Below are 15642 nucleotides of genomic sequence, written 5' to 3'. Positions count from 1 at the left end.
CGCCATAGCTAGTAGGACCGACAACCCCTTTATGTTCTAACAACTGAGAAATCCACATTCCAAAAGGTAAATCCAAAGTTGTATAAAATTTCTCCTCGGTGACGGAAATACTTGTTTGAATAATCCGATGAAAAACAAGACGGGGAAGACTAACCTTGGTTCCTTCGAGCCACTTTGAGACCAAAACCATTTCATAACTTGACAACTTATCACGACCACCTCTCCTCGGGACAACCGTATTCCAAATAAAATTTAGAAAGAATTTCAACTTAGGATTAAACGGTCCTGCTAACATATTACTCGACGCCGTAGCACCATCATCAAAAGACCTTTTAATTTTGAGCTTCTCTTCCTCCGTCACATCCCCCCATTCTGCACTCGGGTTGAGTTCGATCCCATCATCAAGGACCGAAAATAGAGTACAAAAATCGTCAAGGGAGATGGTGACTTCGGACTCATTGACCATTACATGCAACATATTATTCCTCATAGAAACCAAAGAATAAAATTGGATTACCTCATTCGGATAGACGGAACCGATGAAAGAGCTAACCTTTTTCCACTTTTGATAAGTTAAGAAATCTTTGAAAAATTGTAAAGCTTCAATTTTTACATACCACTTTTCAGAATAGGACCGTCCTCAATGAATACTATATCTCATAACACGGTTTACCCGAGTCCTTTCATCCGCGGTAAGTCGAACCTTATCAAGACCCGTCATTGTTGCATTCGTCATGTATTCGCGAAACATAGCTCTTTGAGAACCATCTTGATTGACCACTACCTCGGTTTCTTCTACCGAACCTTCAAAACCGACAACCTTCTTCTTACCCTTATTAAGCTTTCGTCGTTTCCTCTCTAGGTTAGGATCAACCCGGTTATGATCGGGATTGGTAGGCTTAGGATTTGGTTGAGGTGAAGGAGTTTTGGTAGGAGTAAGGGTTTGTTGCATGTTGGCTTAGATGACCCGGTCCGAGTTGTGGACCGAGTTGAAGGTGAGTGGAGGCGGGTTGATGGAGGAGTCATGATGATGATTAATTTTTGGAGGTTGAGTGTGGAAAAGTTTTAAGAGAATTAAATTTTAGGGAGTTGTGTGATGATAAGGACGTGAGGTGGGGTATTTATTGGGTTTAGTCAATATGAATTATGGTAAGTTATAAGTTTGTGTTTGATTAGGAAAGGGAGTAGGGTGGCGTGTAGGAGTAGGCAAGTGGATATTGAAGGATTTTTTTTTACTTACCAAATTATACACAAAGGCTTAGGTAATATGATTAGGGTAAATCTTTTGTGAGATAAACTTTGACAAAAGATAGGAATATAGTAAGGAATTTCGATAAATTGATATGAAAGAATAATTTGTTACCGATTTTATGGTTCATAGTAAAACATAAGATATACATGACTAGAAGACGAAATATTCTCGTAATATAATATAACATTTAACACAAATAAACTTGCAAAGAAGATACGGACACAATCATACAATCTCGTCAAATCTAGTCAGTCATACGGAAAATAAAATATTTGTGACAAGTTTAGTTGCCACTAATTAAACCAATCTGCAACCGTAAAATCTCAAAATGTTCTCTAGCCAATGCTTTGGTAAAAATGTCAGCCCATTGTTTTTCTGTACTACAAAATTCCAGTCTTATGTTGCCCTTATCTACATAATCACGTAGAAAATGGTGTCTAATGTCTATATGCTTAGTTCGTGAGTGCTGCGCAGGGTTCTTAGATATAATTATAGCACTAGTGTTATCACATAAAATACTTATATACCCAACATTAACACCGTAATCACATAACTGTTGCTTAAGCCATAAAAGTTGAGAACATACCAATCCATCGGCAATGTATTCGGCTTCAACTGTAGATAACACTACGGAATTTTGCTTCTTTGACCCCCATGTAATAATACACTGTCCAACAAACGTAGCTATGCCGGAAGTACTTTTTATGTCAAGTGAACAACCTGCATAATCTGCATCTGAATACCCTATGAGATCGAAATTACACTCAAGAGGATACCACAAATATAATTTAGATGTACCAATTAAATACTTCAAGATTCTCTTAACTGCAATCATATGCGATTCTTTAGGGCACGATTGAAATCGATCACATACGCATACACTAAACATAATATCAGGACGACTTGCAGTCAAATAAAGAAGTGAGCCAATCATACCTCGATAAGTTGTCTCATCGACAGACTTACCATTTTCATCCAAAGTCCACTTCTTATCAGTACCCATAGGAATTGGCTTAGAATTAGAATTTTCCATACCGAATTTCTTGGTTAGTTCCTTGATGTATTTTTGTTGATGTATCATAATTCCTTCGGTAGTTTGTTGAATTTGGAGTCCAAGGAAGAACTTGAGTTCTCCCATCATGCTCATCTCGAATTCTGAGGACATTAATTCTGAAAAATACTTATATAAACGATCATTAGTTGAACCAAAAATAATATCGTCAACGTAAATTTGTACAACTAATAAATCGGAATCCTCGGTTTTCAGAAATAAGGTTTTGTCGACAGATCCTCTTTTAAAGCCGCTTTCAAGTAGATATTTCGACAATCTGTCGTACCATGACCTCGGACCTTGTTTCAAAATATACAAGGCTTTATCCAGTTTGAAAACATGGTTTTGAAACTTGCTATCGAGAAATCCTGGAGGTTGTTCAACAAAAACCTCCTCATTCAAATAACCGTTAAGAAATCTTATCTTAACGTCCATTTGATAAAGTTTAATTCTTTTATGAGCAGCAAATGCTACTAATAATCTAATAGCCTCAAGTCTGGCTATTGGAGCGAAGGTCTCATCATAATCAATTCCTTCTTGTTGATTGTACCCATGTACAACCAATCTAGCTTTATTTCGTATAATAACTCCTGTATCGTCCAGCTTGTTTCTAAAAACCCATCTTGTACCAATAACCGTTCGGTCTTTGGGTCTTGGAACCAAATGCCAAACTTTGTTCCGTTCGAACTGTTGAAGCTCTTCTTGTATAGCAACGATCCAATCTGCTTTTGCAAGTGCTTCTTTGATATTTGTTGGCTCAATGGTTGAGAGAAAGGAGTAGAACGAGCAAAAGTTGTTAAGTCTTCTACGAGTTCGAACACCTTCATTCAGACTTCCTAGGATGGTTTCCATTGGATAAGAGTCCTTATATCTCCATTTCATAGAAACAGGAAGCACATCGTCATCTGAACTAGTCTCACCTTCTTCGAATGATTGGGGTTCAAGCCTTGTTCCCCCTGAATCTAATCATGGGGTTATAACAGAATCAGGTATAACATTGGATCTAGTTTGCTGGCTCGGAGTTAATGTTATAGCATCATCAGCTATAACTTTATTCTCCAGTTGCTTGTATTGAGAAGAGGTTTTAGTATCATTAAATAAACTCTCAGTTCTCTTTCCTTTATCATTCGAAGGGCTTCCTTGTTCATCATTTGTGCCCTGGATTTCTTTATTTTCCTCATCCAATTCCAGAAGATCATCCCTGGATAGTCGAAAATCAGGTTCGTTCAAGTCTTCTTCCTCTTCCTGTTCAGCTTTGTCAAACATATTATTCTCAACAAAAACAACATGAACACTTTCTTCGATGCATAAGGTTCTGTTATTGAAAACCTTATATGCTTTACTATGATTAGAATAGCTGACAAACACTGCTTCATCACTTCTGGGATCGAATTTGCTTAATCTATTTTTGCCATTATTATGGATAAAACATTTACTCCCGAAGCAACGTAGATGTGATATGTTAGGTTTACGTCCCCTAAGAAGCTCATAAGGAATCTTCTTGAGAATGGGTCTAATCAAAGCTCGATTATGAACATAGCATGCAGTGCTAACAGCTTCAGCCCAAAAATTGTGAGGTAGTCCACTACACAATAGCATAGTGCGTGCCATATCTTCCAACATCGTATTCATACGTTCAACAACACCGTTTTATTGTGGGGTTCGTGGTGCTGAGAAGTTATGCCCAACACCATTCTCCCTACAATATTCTATAAAAGCATGGTTATCAAATTCGGTGCCATGATCCATATGAATGGAAACTAATTTTGATTTGTACTTATTTTGGGCAAGCTTCATTAGAACTGCAAATTCATCGAATGTTTTATCCTTTGAATTGAGAAATATAGGCCAAACATATCTAGAGTAATCATCAACTAGAACGAAGACATACCTGGATCCACCTTTACTTCTTACCTTCATTAGGCCACATAGATCCATATGCACGAGTTCTAGTGGTTCATTGGTACTTACCATTCTCTTGGGTTTGAACAATGATCTCACATGTTTTCAATGAGCACACGAGTCACATAATGTTTCTTGATCGAATTTGATTGAGGGAAGTCCTTCAACCAAATCCCATCTCTTTAGCTTATTCAACGTTGTTGAATTTATGTGAGCAAATCTTTTGTGCCAAAGACACGGATCATCCGTTGTTACTTTCATGCATGTGAATGAATTAGTAGGAATATTATTTAGATCAATCATATAAACGTTCCTTCTACTATGTCCTTCAAGCACAACACTACTTGTTCCTTCAATTATTATTCGACAAGAATCTGAATGTAAAACAACTTTATTTCCTTTGTCGCATAATTGAGAGATACTTAGACCACTGACAAGATAAACATCACTAATAGCATGAGAAGAAGATATTCTAACTTTACCAACACCGATAATCTTACCCTTCTTGTTATCACCAAATGTGACCATACCTCCATCGAAGGGCTCAAGTGAAAGAAATAAATTTACATCTCCAGTCATGTGCCTTGAGCATCCACTACAAAGGTATCATAAGTTATTGTCTTTCACCACAACCTGCAAAATAATTAGAGGCAGTTTTTAGGTACCCAAGCTAAGTTGGGTCCTTTGACGTTAGTCACTCTAAAAACTAAATCTCTTCTGACCCAAACCTTTTTAATAACATTACTTTTTGGAGGCGAATGGGTTTGTTTGGGAACCGTCTTGGTTTGAGTTCTGGGTTCCTCATGTCGTGGTCTTTCAGGTTGTTTTGGGGGAGCTTTGGTTTTCAAGGGTTCTTTAGGTTTAGGTGTTTGCTCTGATTTGGTAGCCTTCTTAAAATCAAAGATCATATCATAGAACCAACGATGATCATTGTTGTGTTCTTCATTTGTACTTGGTTCAAATGGGGTACAATCATTATCCTCGAAAATAGTGTCATAAGCTTTAACAAAGTTGATTCCTTTTCTTAAATCCTGAGCATGTTTGACACAGTTTTCTTGGATATGACCAGTATGACCACAGTAATTAAAAATCAAGTATTTTGGTAGATTTGAATATTTTCTTCTTCTGAAATCTCGTTCGGAAAGGGTTGATTTGCATTTAGAGTGATCTCTACGACCATAGCACTCGTGTCCTAATCCCCTTTTCATGTTATTATCTGATTGCTCAGTTAGGAAATTTAGGACACGTGTGCTACCTTCCCATTTTCTGTGAACCTTTCTAGCATGCAAGAGTAATTATTTTAAGGATTGTATCTCTTTGTTGCATTTGGAATGGTCTGACTCTATGACCTTGGGAGGATGAGTCTCTTCATAATTGTCACAAAAGTTTTGGAATCTGTCATTGAGAACTCGTACCGTCTCGGTATGCGTTCTTTTAGTATTTGATAGAGCGGTTTTAGATTCCTTTAATTGCTGATTTAGAGATTCAATCTCCTTCTTTTGATCTGAGATCACGGCTTCTCTAGCCATAGCCTTGGACTGAAGATGCTCTTTGATTTTCCTCAATTCCAAGGTTATAGCTTCACTAGCTGTAACTTTGGCTTGAAGATGCTTAATGTTGAATTTTAGGTCTGAGGTTATAGCTTCATTAGCTATAAGTTTAGACTCAAGAGCCTTCTTCTCAGCATTTGTCATATCTGAAGTTGTAGCCATATTAGCTGTAACTTTAGATTTAAGCTTTTTGGCCATTGCTTTAAGGAGATGATTCTCTTCAGCAATATCGAAAATTTGTTCTTTCAAGTCTTTCAATTCCAATTCTTGTTCGTGACACTTATCAAGAAATTGCTCAAAGTATTCAATTAAGGCATTATTAGGCAATTTCTTAACACTTTTCTTAAGTTCAAGATAGCTTACCTCTTCTTCTTCTTCTGAATCAGAATCTCCTAGAAAACAGCAATAGGAGTCCATGCTATCGTTATCATTGTCTAAAAATAGGTCAAGACATACGTTGCTTAGACATAGGTTAGCAACTTCTTCTTCTTTTGATGCTTCGTCGTCCTCAGTGTCGAGATCTCCCCAGCATGATGCCATCATTACTTGCTTAAACTCCTTCTTAGTCTTCTCACGTTTTGCTTTGTCTTCAAAATTTTCCCATGTGGGACAATTCTTAATCATGTGACTGGATTCTCCGCACTTAAAGAATCCTTTATTAGCAAACGTATTCATTGACTAAGAAGTTTTCTTATTATAGGTTTTGTTGTTGTTGCTAAACGACTTTGCTTGCTTATTTCTGAAAATTCGTTTATTAAATCGTTTGGCAAACTAAACCGTTTCATTCTTTATTTCAACATCTTCTTCCTTAACAGAAGCTTGTAGAGCCAGGCTCTTACTGTTAGTGGCTTCGGCCTCATCATCTTCCAGGACGAGTTCATGAGCCATGAGAGCACCAATGAGTTCTGCATAAGGTAGAGAGGTGAGATCTCTGACTTCTTCCATAACTGTGACCTTGGGACGCCACTTCTTGGTTAATCTCCTAAGTACGTTTCTAGCAATATCCTCAGAGTTAAACGTTTTACCAAGATTTTGGAGCTCATTGACTATAGTAGAAAATCGTGCTGACATGCTATTAAGTGATTCATTCTTTTCCATTTTAAAAATTTCATATTTTTGAATCAGCAAGTCAATACGATATTTCCTAATAGCCGACGTTCCTTCATAGGCTAACTCAAGACCATCCCATATTTCCTTGGCCGAAGTGCAAGAAGAAAAACGATCGAATTCAGTTGATGTCATGTCATTTTGTAACAGGCTTATCGCTTTCGAGTTTTTCTCAGCCTTCTTATAATCAGCCTCGATATAGTCTTCTTCCTTTTTCTCATAGGTAGTGCCTTCCGAAGATGCGACCAAAATTTTGTGCGGTCTATTCTTAATAATCTTCCAGCACTCCCAATCATGTCCTTTTACGTAGTGTGTCATCATGTTTTTCCAAAGTCCATAATTCTGCCCATCAATGATAGGAGACTTAAGATACTTGAAAACCATTTCGCACGTGTAAGGCAGCGGAGATAAAATAAAATAAAAAGATAAAAGATAGACGGATCAGCCTCTTTGCGGTTAGGCAATCAAGAGCATGAGGCTCCAATGCCAATTGAAGAGTCTATCATAGTCAAAATACTCAAGAGGGAAGGGGGGGGGGGTGAATTGAGTATTAAAAAAACTTATGCCCACTTTTTATTTTATATCAATGCAATTAATTACTTAAAGTTTATCGTATAAACTTTAACTAATTAACTAAGTGATTGTGAATGTAATGAAATGAACAGAAACGAAAACTGTAAAGATACACGATTTTGAAGTGGTTCAGCTTCACACGTCGAAGCCTACCTCTACTATTCTCGATTAATAATTTTAGTACCTTTATCCGGATTACAAAATTATCAACCCAACTCGTATACCTAACTCTAGTTATAACTCAATTTGAATATCACTAGATATTCGATTCTGACTATCTTAAGTTACTAAGAAAGCACTTGATTGTTCTTCTAAGGGTTCACACGATTGAACGAGTAAGAAACAATATGAAGTACTATTATCTTATAACGTAACCTTAAGAATAATATGCAATTTAAAGAGCAAGACTTTTCGTAAAGATTTTCAAATGCAAAACAATAAAAATAACTGGTTAAAATTAAACTGAAAATTGTTTGCAAGGGATTTTTATATTTCGAAAAGCTTATTTGAAATTATGAATATCACAAGTATATATAGTAGAGAGGAGCACTAGAGTTTTGATCGAAACCCTAGTAGAACCGTGGGGGAAGATAAATTGTCCTTTAAGAAACAAATCTTATCTTTCCTTAACTTATTCTACTAAAGATTTTGATCAAGTAAAATAAGGTAAATCTAATATATTTTATAAGATATAGAAATATCTTATGGCAATATAGAAGAGATTTGACCTAACAAAATTTTACTTTCATAGGGAACAAGGTCGGCCACCACACGGCTCACAAGCTCACCTTGGTCAAAACCTTAGATCATAACACCAAGGAGTAGATTAGGATTAGGTTTAGATAATTTAGCAAACCCTAGGTAGCATGACGACTCATAAGTCGTTTAACAAACCAGTAGGATAATGCAAATTATTTACTCTAAACAAACCAAATTAAGTCTCTATTATATATACACATGATTTCAAAACATGCTTGAAGAATTTTATCTTTTGAAAAATTATTTTAAACTATTTAAAATCGTGCCTTCAAATGCAACCCAAAGTTATAGTATAAATAGCTATAACTTAAAGTTTGGTAAGTAAAGTTATAGGTGAAATAGCTATAACTTTACTTTCCTAATATTTCTTCTTAAGATACCGTTATTAGATGAAGACCTATACTAGCTAATCTTCCTGGAGATCTTCAGTGATAGGATCTTCTCTTTATCTTGATCATAAGCTCTTCATCTTGAACTTGTTATAGACTTGATCGAGCCTTTTGCTTGGGTGATCATCATACTTGAAACTTGTTACAGTTGCTATGATGCTTTAGGAATCTTCAATGTTATAGCTCAAGCAGCTATAACATTACTTGAACGATGCTTCACAAATCTTCAATGTTATAGCCAAGGATGCTATAACATTACTTGATAAACTTGTAAACCTAAGTCAATCTAACAAAGACTAAACAAACGATTACGAGCAAGAGTATATATATAAAACGAAGCACACACTTGTCATTATCAAAACATAATCATATATTTATATGGTCCAACACTTTGATTAAATGTAGTAACTCTTAAAAGTAGAGGATTTTTTTAACATATATATATATATATATATATATATATATATATATATATTCACACTACAGTAATGAATAGTAGAAGTTACTGGAGCCAAAGAAGCGAATAGAGAAAATATTTTGGAAGAATAAGACAAATTCATAAGAAGTAACACATTTCCATGTAACCTGGAAGTAGATTTGGTTTTTATTCCGGTGGTGTTGCAAGAATACTATTTCTGTGTTTGTGTAAATTTAAAAACCGAGATGGCTGAAGTGCTGGACAATACAGAGTACGACAACTGGAAGGAAACGGAAATATACAAGGCTGCATATTTGGTGGTATGATTTATTGATATTGTTGCTAGTAACATGTGATTTGATTGTTTGTGTGATATTGTTGCTAGTGATAGGTTGATTGTATACAACATGCTACTGTCTACAATCAAGTGTGATGTTCTGATATGAAATGTTTCTTAAATTATAGGGTGTAGATTAATATTGGAGTAAATGGATATGATTATTTGTCAAAATAATGACTAATAGTATGACTCGATATTGTAGGCCTATCACATGAGTGACTTCCTAGCAGGGAAAAATGTTGATAGAGCGCATGAAATAATAGATTTTGATGTTGTCAACACGAGTTTCCATTGGCAAAAGAAGGAATCAAACAATACCGAATCGGGAAACTTCTTAATGATGCACATGATTTGGTATGAGGGGCAGTTGTTTGAAGCTGACTTGCATGCGAAAGTGCATAGGCGCTACTACTGGGTAGAAATGGCAGTGGCATTGCTTTTAGCTAACATAAATGAGATGAGGACAGCGCTGATTAGAAAGGTTAAGAATTTACAGCAGGAAAGGAAGAACTTTTAAACACATTAGAGGAAAAGAGTAAGAATAAAGAAGATGCAAAAGACAAGGGTGCTAAGATAAAGGGCAAGGAGAATGTTGTTGAGAGGGACATTACTGTGGAAGAGGAAGTAACCAATGCGGAAGGTCCGCCAAAAGAGAAGGCTAATATTCAAACGACAACAAAGGAGGATTCAACTAGAATACCAACCATTAACACAGAAATACCCATTCTTCGGCAATCTCCTAACAAAAGGTAAAAACCAAAAACTCGACTTTTACATTAGGTCGCTTTTATTTGCAAAAGGCATAAAGGTAGAAAACTGATATACAACCATAACATTACGTTTCTACTTTAAAGACGAACTGAATCCAGACAAGATGGTGAAGATGATGGAAAAACACCCACAATCCAGTACAAACGAGTGAAGACGGCTGCAAATCCTAATAATAGAGGTAGAGGTAGAGGTAGAGGACTTAAGTAGGACTAGGAATGTAATGCTGGTAGGACAGAAATGTAATTCTGGTAGGAATATAACTTTTTTTTTATCAACTCTTCGTAAACTGTGATATTGTTTCAGGGGTTGTGTGATATTTTGCTTAAGTTGTTGTGATATTGCTTCTCAGAAATAACAACAACGGATAGGGATATAAAAATCCTTTTTCTTTGATATTTTTTTGGTAGACAGTGTGATATTATTGCATACACAGGTTGATATTATTGTATTGATTCTCAAAAATAAAACAGCGGATAGGGATTCAAAAATCCTTTTTACTTGGATAAATTTTTTGGTACAAAGTGTGATATTATTCCGTACAAAGGTTGATATTGTTTTATTGCTTCTAAAAAATAACAACAGTGGATATGGATTTAAAAATCCTTTTAACTTTGATATTATTTTGCTACAAAGTGTGATATTATTGCGCACACTGGCTGATATTGTTTTACAACATAAAAAAAACTTCAGAGGGACAATAAATATTATTAAGAATGATATTGTCTAGTATGCACTGTGATATTTCATTGAGATTGTTGTAATATTATCTCCTAATAACATCCAATTGTAATGGTAATGTTTATGAATAATGGTGATATTGTTTCACATGAAGTGTGATATTGCTCAGTAGTATTTTACAGTATAATACAATTCGTATACAAGCAAGTGTGATGTTATGATATAGTTTTAAGAATTATGGTGACATTTTGTTGAATAAAGTGTGATATTCTTTCAAATGAGGTGGGATATTATTTAAAAATGGCAACAAAAAAACATTATTGATTAAACAGTTTTTATAACATTGATACCCAAAAAATGGAGAGCATACAAAATTGTTGCCATTTGGAATGACATACAAGAGAAAATAATTGAATAGTGTAAGCAAAAAAAAGACGATTGTGAAAAGTTGATGATGTAAAATAGACTTCCTCAGCATGCACAAGCCCTTAATCACTATCAACAAGTGAAGAAATCTACAAAAAACACACAAAAAAAAAAAAACAGTGACATAATGTCAGTAGTAAGTTTGACAAAATATAAATTTTTTTGATCAACTCTTGGTAAACTGTGATATTGTTTCAGGGGTTGTGTGATATTATGCTTTAGTTGTTGTGATATTCCTTCTCAGAAATAACAACAGTGGATAAGGATATAAAAATCCTTTTTTCTTTGATATTGTTTTGGTACACAGTGTGATATTATTGCATAAAAAGGTTGATATTGTTTTATTGCTTCTCAAAAATAAAACAGCTGATAAGGATTTAAAAGTGATAAATGTTGCTAGTGATATGTGATTTTTTTTTTGTAAAATGTAAGTATATTATAACCAAATGAACCTTCGAATTACATCATCCAACTCATCAACGAGAGAGAGAGTACTAGCCTAATGCTATTTTAGCCATTGACTAATACTATCTCTATTCTTAGCATTACATACATGAAAGACTCGAAACATAACCTCCTCTTTAATCACTTTTACAATAAACTCAGGTCTTATAATCATGTTCTCAAAACGACATTTGTTCCTAGCTTCCCAGATTTTATAAATCAGAGCTTGGATCATCGCACCAATCACCTTTTTCCTGAGTAGACTCCTGCAACGTTGTAAAAGCCACCATTGAATAACATCATCCACTGGAATTTAGAGTCCTACTAGCTGACTCACCAGGACTAAGCATCTTCTACTAAACTGACACTTGAAAAACAAATGACAGTGATCTTCATCCTCTAGCCCACAAAGAACACAAACCCTATCTATACTTAAATGCAGAGAATGCAATCTGTCTTTCGTAAGGAGTCTTCTACTAGCTGCAATCCACCCAATGAAGCAATGTTTAGGAAGACTTGGATGATTCCAAACAAACTTATACCACTACTGTTGCACATCAACTCCACCCAACCATTGATACCCCTGTTTGATTGTATATGCATTACTATCCTGCAGCCACCAAGTTCCATGATAACCAGGCTGTAGCTGCTCTTTAATACCACAAATATTATGCCAGGACCAACTAGAATAAGCTTTAGGTTGATAAGCCATCCAGTTATTACCCTTAATGTAAATAACATGAACCCATTTGACCCATAGATGGTCCTTCTTTTGACTAATCCACCATATATACTTACCTAGTGCTGCTTTGTTCCATCTTCTCAAATCAATAATACCCAATCCCCCATTCTTCTTACTTTTTCAACATCTCTCCCAAGCAATTAAAGGAGGAGAGTTAGGAGCTTTTTTTCCTTTCCAGAGAAAGCTCCTATATAAGGCCTCAACTTTATTAAGAATGCTTGAAGGGAGAACAAAAATTCTGGCCCTGTAGCAATGCAAGGTGCTCAAAACAGACTTCAGAAGTACTAATCTGCCAGCATATGAAAGTTTCCATGCACCTAAAGCTCTTATCCTTTCACTCACCTTATCAACAAGTTTTGCACAGTCCAGAGCAGATAATCTCTTTGCAGATATTCGAACACCCAAGTATCTAAAAGGAAGCTTGTCCTCAACTATACCAGCCAAATGAATAATCTCAGTAATAATCTCCTTTGGAACTCCATTACTGTAGATGCAAGACTTGCTTTGGTTCATACAAAAACCTGAAGCTTAAGAGAATGTTTCAAAAGCCCTTAGCAACATAATAACCACATTCTTATCTCCTTTGCAGAACAAAAGCAGATCATCTGCAAAGCAAAGATGAGAAAGAGCCAAAGGTTTGCAAAGAGGGTGAAATTTGAAACCCTCTTTTTCCTGAACCACCATCAACACCCTGCTCAGGTATTCCATAAAAATAGTGAAAAGTAGAGGGGAAAGAGGGTCGCCCTGCCTTATCCCTCTTTTAGCTTTAAAGAAACAAAAAAAACTCCCCATTTAAGGCAATAGAGAAAGATGGAGTACTCACACACTCCATAATCAACTGAATAAACATTTCACGGAATTGCAAAGCATTGAGCATGTCCTTCAAAAAAGCCCATTCAATACTATCATATGCTTTCTGAAGATCGACCTTGATCATCACCCTGGGAGAACAAGCTTTCCTTGTGTACAATCTAACTAAATCCTGGCAGATTAATATATTTTCCACTATAACTCTTCCCTTAACAAATGCACTCTGATTAGGACTTATGATATGTGGGAGAACAGCGCCTAATCTATTGCACAATAGCCTTATTATACACTTATAAATAGTGTTACAACATGCTATTGGACGAAATTGAGTCACACAAACAGGCCTGTCAATCTTAGGAATAAGGATCAAGACTGTATTATTAATCTTTTTCAAAAGCTTACCATGATTGAAAAAATCCAGAATGGCAGCTGTAACACACTCCCCAGTTAAGTCCCAACTATCTTTGAAAAACTGGCTAGTGTATCCATCAGGTCCTGGGGCTTTGGTCCCTGGAATAGAATACATAGCCTGCTTTATTTCATCAACTGTCACTGGTTTAAGCAAAATGGAATGCATATTAATAGTAATCAGCTTGCCTCTTCTCACAGTGGGCATATGAACTCTCATAACCTCCTTATTGGTCCATAAGATTTGGGTAAAATACTCCTCAAATGCCTCATTAATCCCATGACTGTCAGTCTGACAGTCACCATGAATGTCAACAATCTGGATAACCTTATTTTTGCTTCTTCTACTCCTTAAACTTGCATGGAAGTATGCTGTGTTGTCATCCCCCTCTACAGCCCAATCAGCTTTCGATTTTTGCATTAGAAAGCTGTGTTTGGCTTTCATCAATTGAGCATACTCCTGTGCTAGGGTTCTCTCAACTGCAATCAACTCAGGATCAAGAGGTTTGTGTCTAAGTTTTCTCTAAATTTGAGTCAAAGCCATAAAATTAATAGAGCTATTATTTTCAATGTCATTGAAATCTTTCTTATTAAGTAGCTTAAGTTTTCCTTTCAGCTTCTTTAGTTTGGTAACCAATTAAAACATCAAAGTGCCATCAATCCCTTCATCTTAGGTAGCTTTAACGGTCTTCTCAAACTCATAGCTCATGGACCAGATATTATAATACTTAAAAGGAGCCCTTTTCCTTCCAACCACCTCACCAAAATGCACAATGCAGGGGCAATGATCATAGAGACCCTCTGGTAGGAAATTAGCAAAAGCCTCAGGATAGTGATTAATCCATTCAGAATTTACCATCAGTCTATCAATCCTACTATAGACTCTTATAACAGCTCCTTGCTTATTGTTCCAAGTAAAATATGACCCTATTGCAGGGATATCCTGAAGTTGACACCAACTAACACAGTTTTGGAAAGGAAGAATTTCTGCAGCAGTAACATCAGATCCTATCCTTTCCTGAAACTTTAGAACATTGTTAAAGTCTCCTCCTATAGCCCAAGCTTCACTACAGTTGTTATTATACTCCTTCAACTTTTCCCATAACTCTGCTATGCTGTTAATATGATTAAAACCATACACAACAGTAAACCAAAACTTCCTACCATTATTCTTATCCTGGATATACGAATGAATGGTTTGACTTGTAATATCATAAACATCCACATCAAATGCATGTGGATTCCATAACACCCACACTCTACCACCTTTATGGAAACTATTATTAGTGCAAATTGCCCAACTAGAGCAAATATTATTCCTTACTTTCATCCAATTAGTACTTTTAAACCTAGTTTCTACTAACCTAAATAGCCTTACATTATTATTATGCAAGAACCACCTTATTTCTTTTTGTTTATTAAGGCTATTCAGTCCACGCACATTCCAAAAACCGAAATTATCCATTACCAACTCTGGAGATGGATCCTTCCTCAACAATTCCTTCCACTACACCTCTCCTACTATTTAATCCTCCCCTAGCCATCTGCACAGATTTCTGCACAGCAGCACTAAAGCTATCCAGGAAGGTAGCTTTACTAAGACCAGTCTCATTACCATATGCTTGGGTATTCATTCTCGTTAAAATTCTGGCAGGGGTAATTGGCACCCTAGGTGTTATTACTTCCTAAATAATAGGTTGTTGTGGCTTTGGTGGAGCAGCAGGAACAGGAACCTCAAGAACAGGAACCTGAGTTCTATTAACAGGTCTCCACAATTTCTTTGTAACTTTTGGTTGAACAGTCATCCTAGCCTTAGGTTTTGGTCGGTATTCCTCTTTGAGGTTTAGTTTTCGGTACTTGTCGTTAGGAGCACCTAGACCAAAACAATATTTATAACTTCACAAACAACTCTACAATTAGTAAAGAGGCAAGTAAAGGTCGGATCCCAAGGGACGGGTATTGAAGTGAGATTTTCGATTGTAACTAGCGGTGTCTAGGGGTGTCACAATTTGGGGTTTGAAT

General features: G+C 35.9%; 1 protein-coding gene across 1 annotated transcript; it reads right to left on the bottom strand.

Moving 5' to 3' along the window:
- Nucleotides 1–11278: 11278 nt before the first annotated feature.
- LOC141628935 (uncharacterized) lies at nucleotides 11279–15254 on the bottom strand. The gene is made up of 6 exons (XM_074442017.1): nucleotides 15093–15254; nucleotides 14306–14797; nucleotides 13179–14143; nucleotides 12995–13093; nucleotides 12745–12886; nucleotides 11279–11305 (listed from the first exon to the last, which is right to left on the bottom strand). Exons 1-6 carry the CDS (start codon nucleotides 15252–15254, stop codon nucleotides 11279–11281), a joined length of 1887 nt encoding a protein of 628 aa, XP_074298118.1.
- Nucleotides 15255–15642: the final 388 nt, after the last annotated feature.

The sequence above is a fragment of the Silene latifolia genome, chromosome Y (genome assembly GCF_048544455.1).
Source record: "Silene latifolia isolate original U9 population chromosome Y, ASM4854445v1, whole genome shotgun sequence".
Taxonomy (NCBI): Eukaryota; Viridiplantae; Streptophyta; class Magnoliopsida; order Caryophyllales; family Caryophyllaceae; genus Silene; species Silene latifolia.
This window is presented reverse-complemented; position numbering and strand designations above follow the sequence as displayed.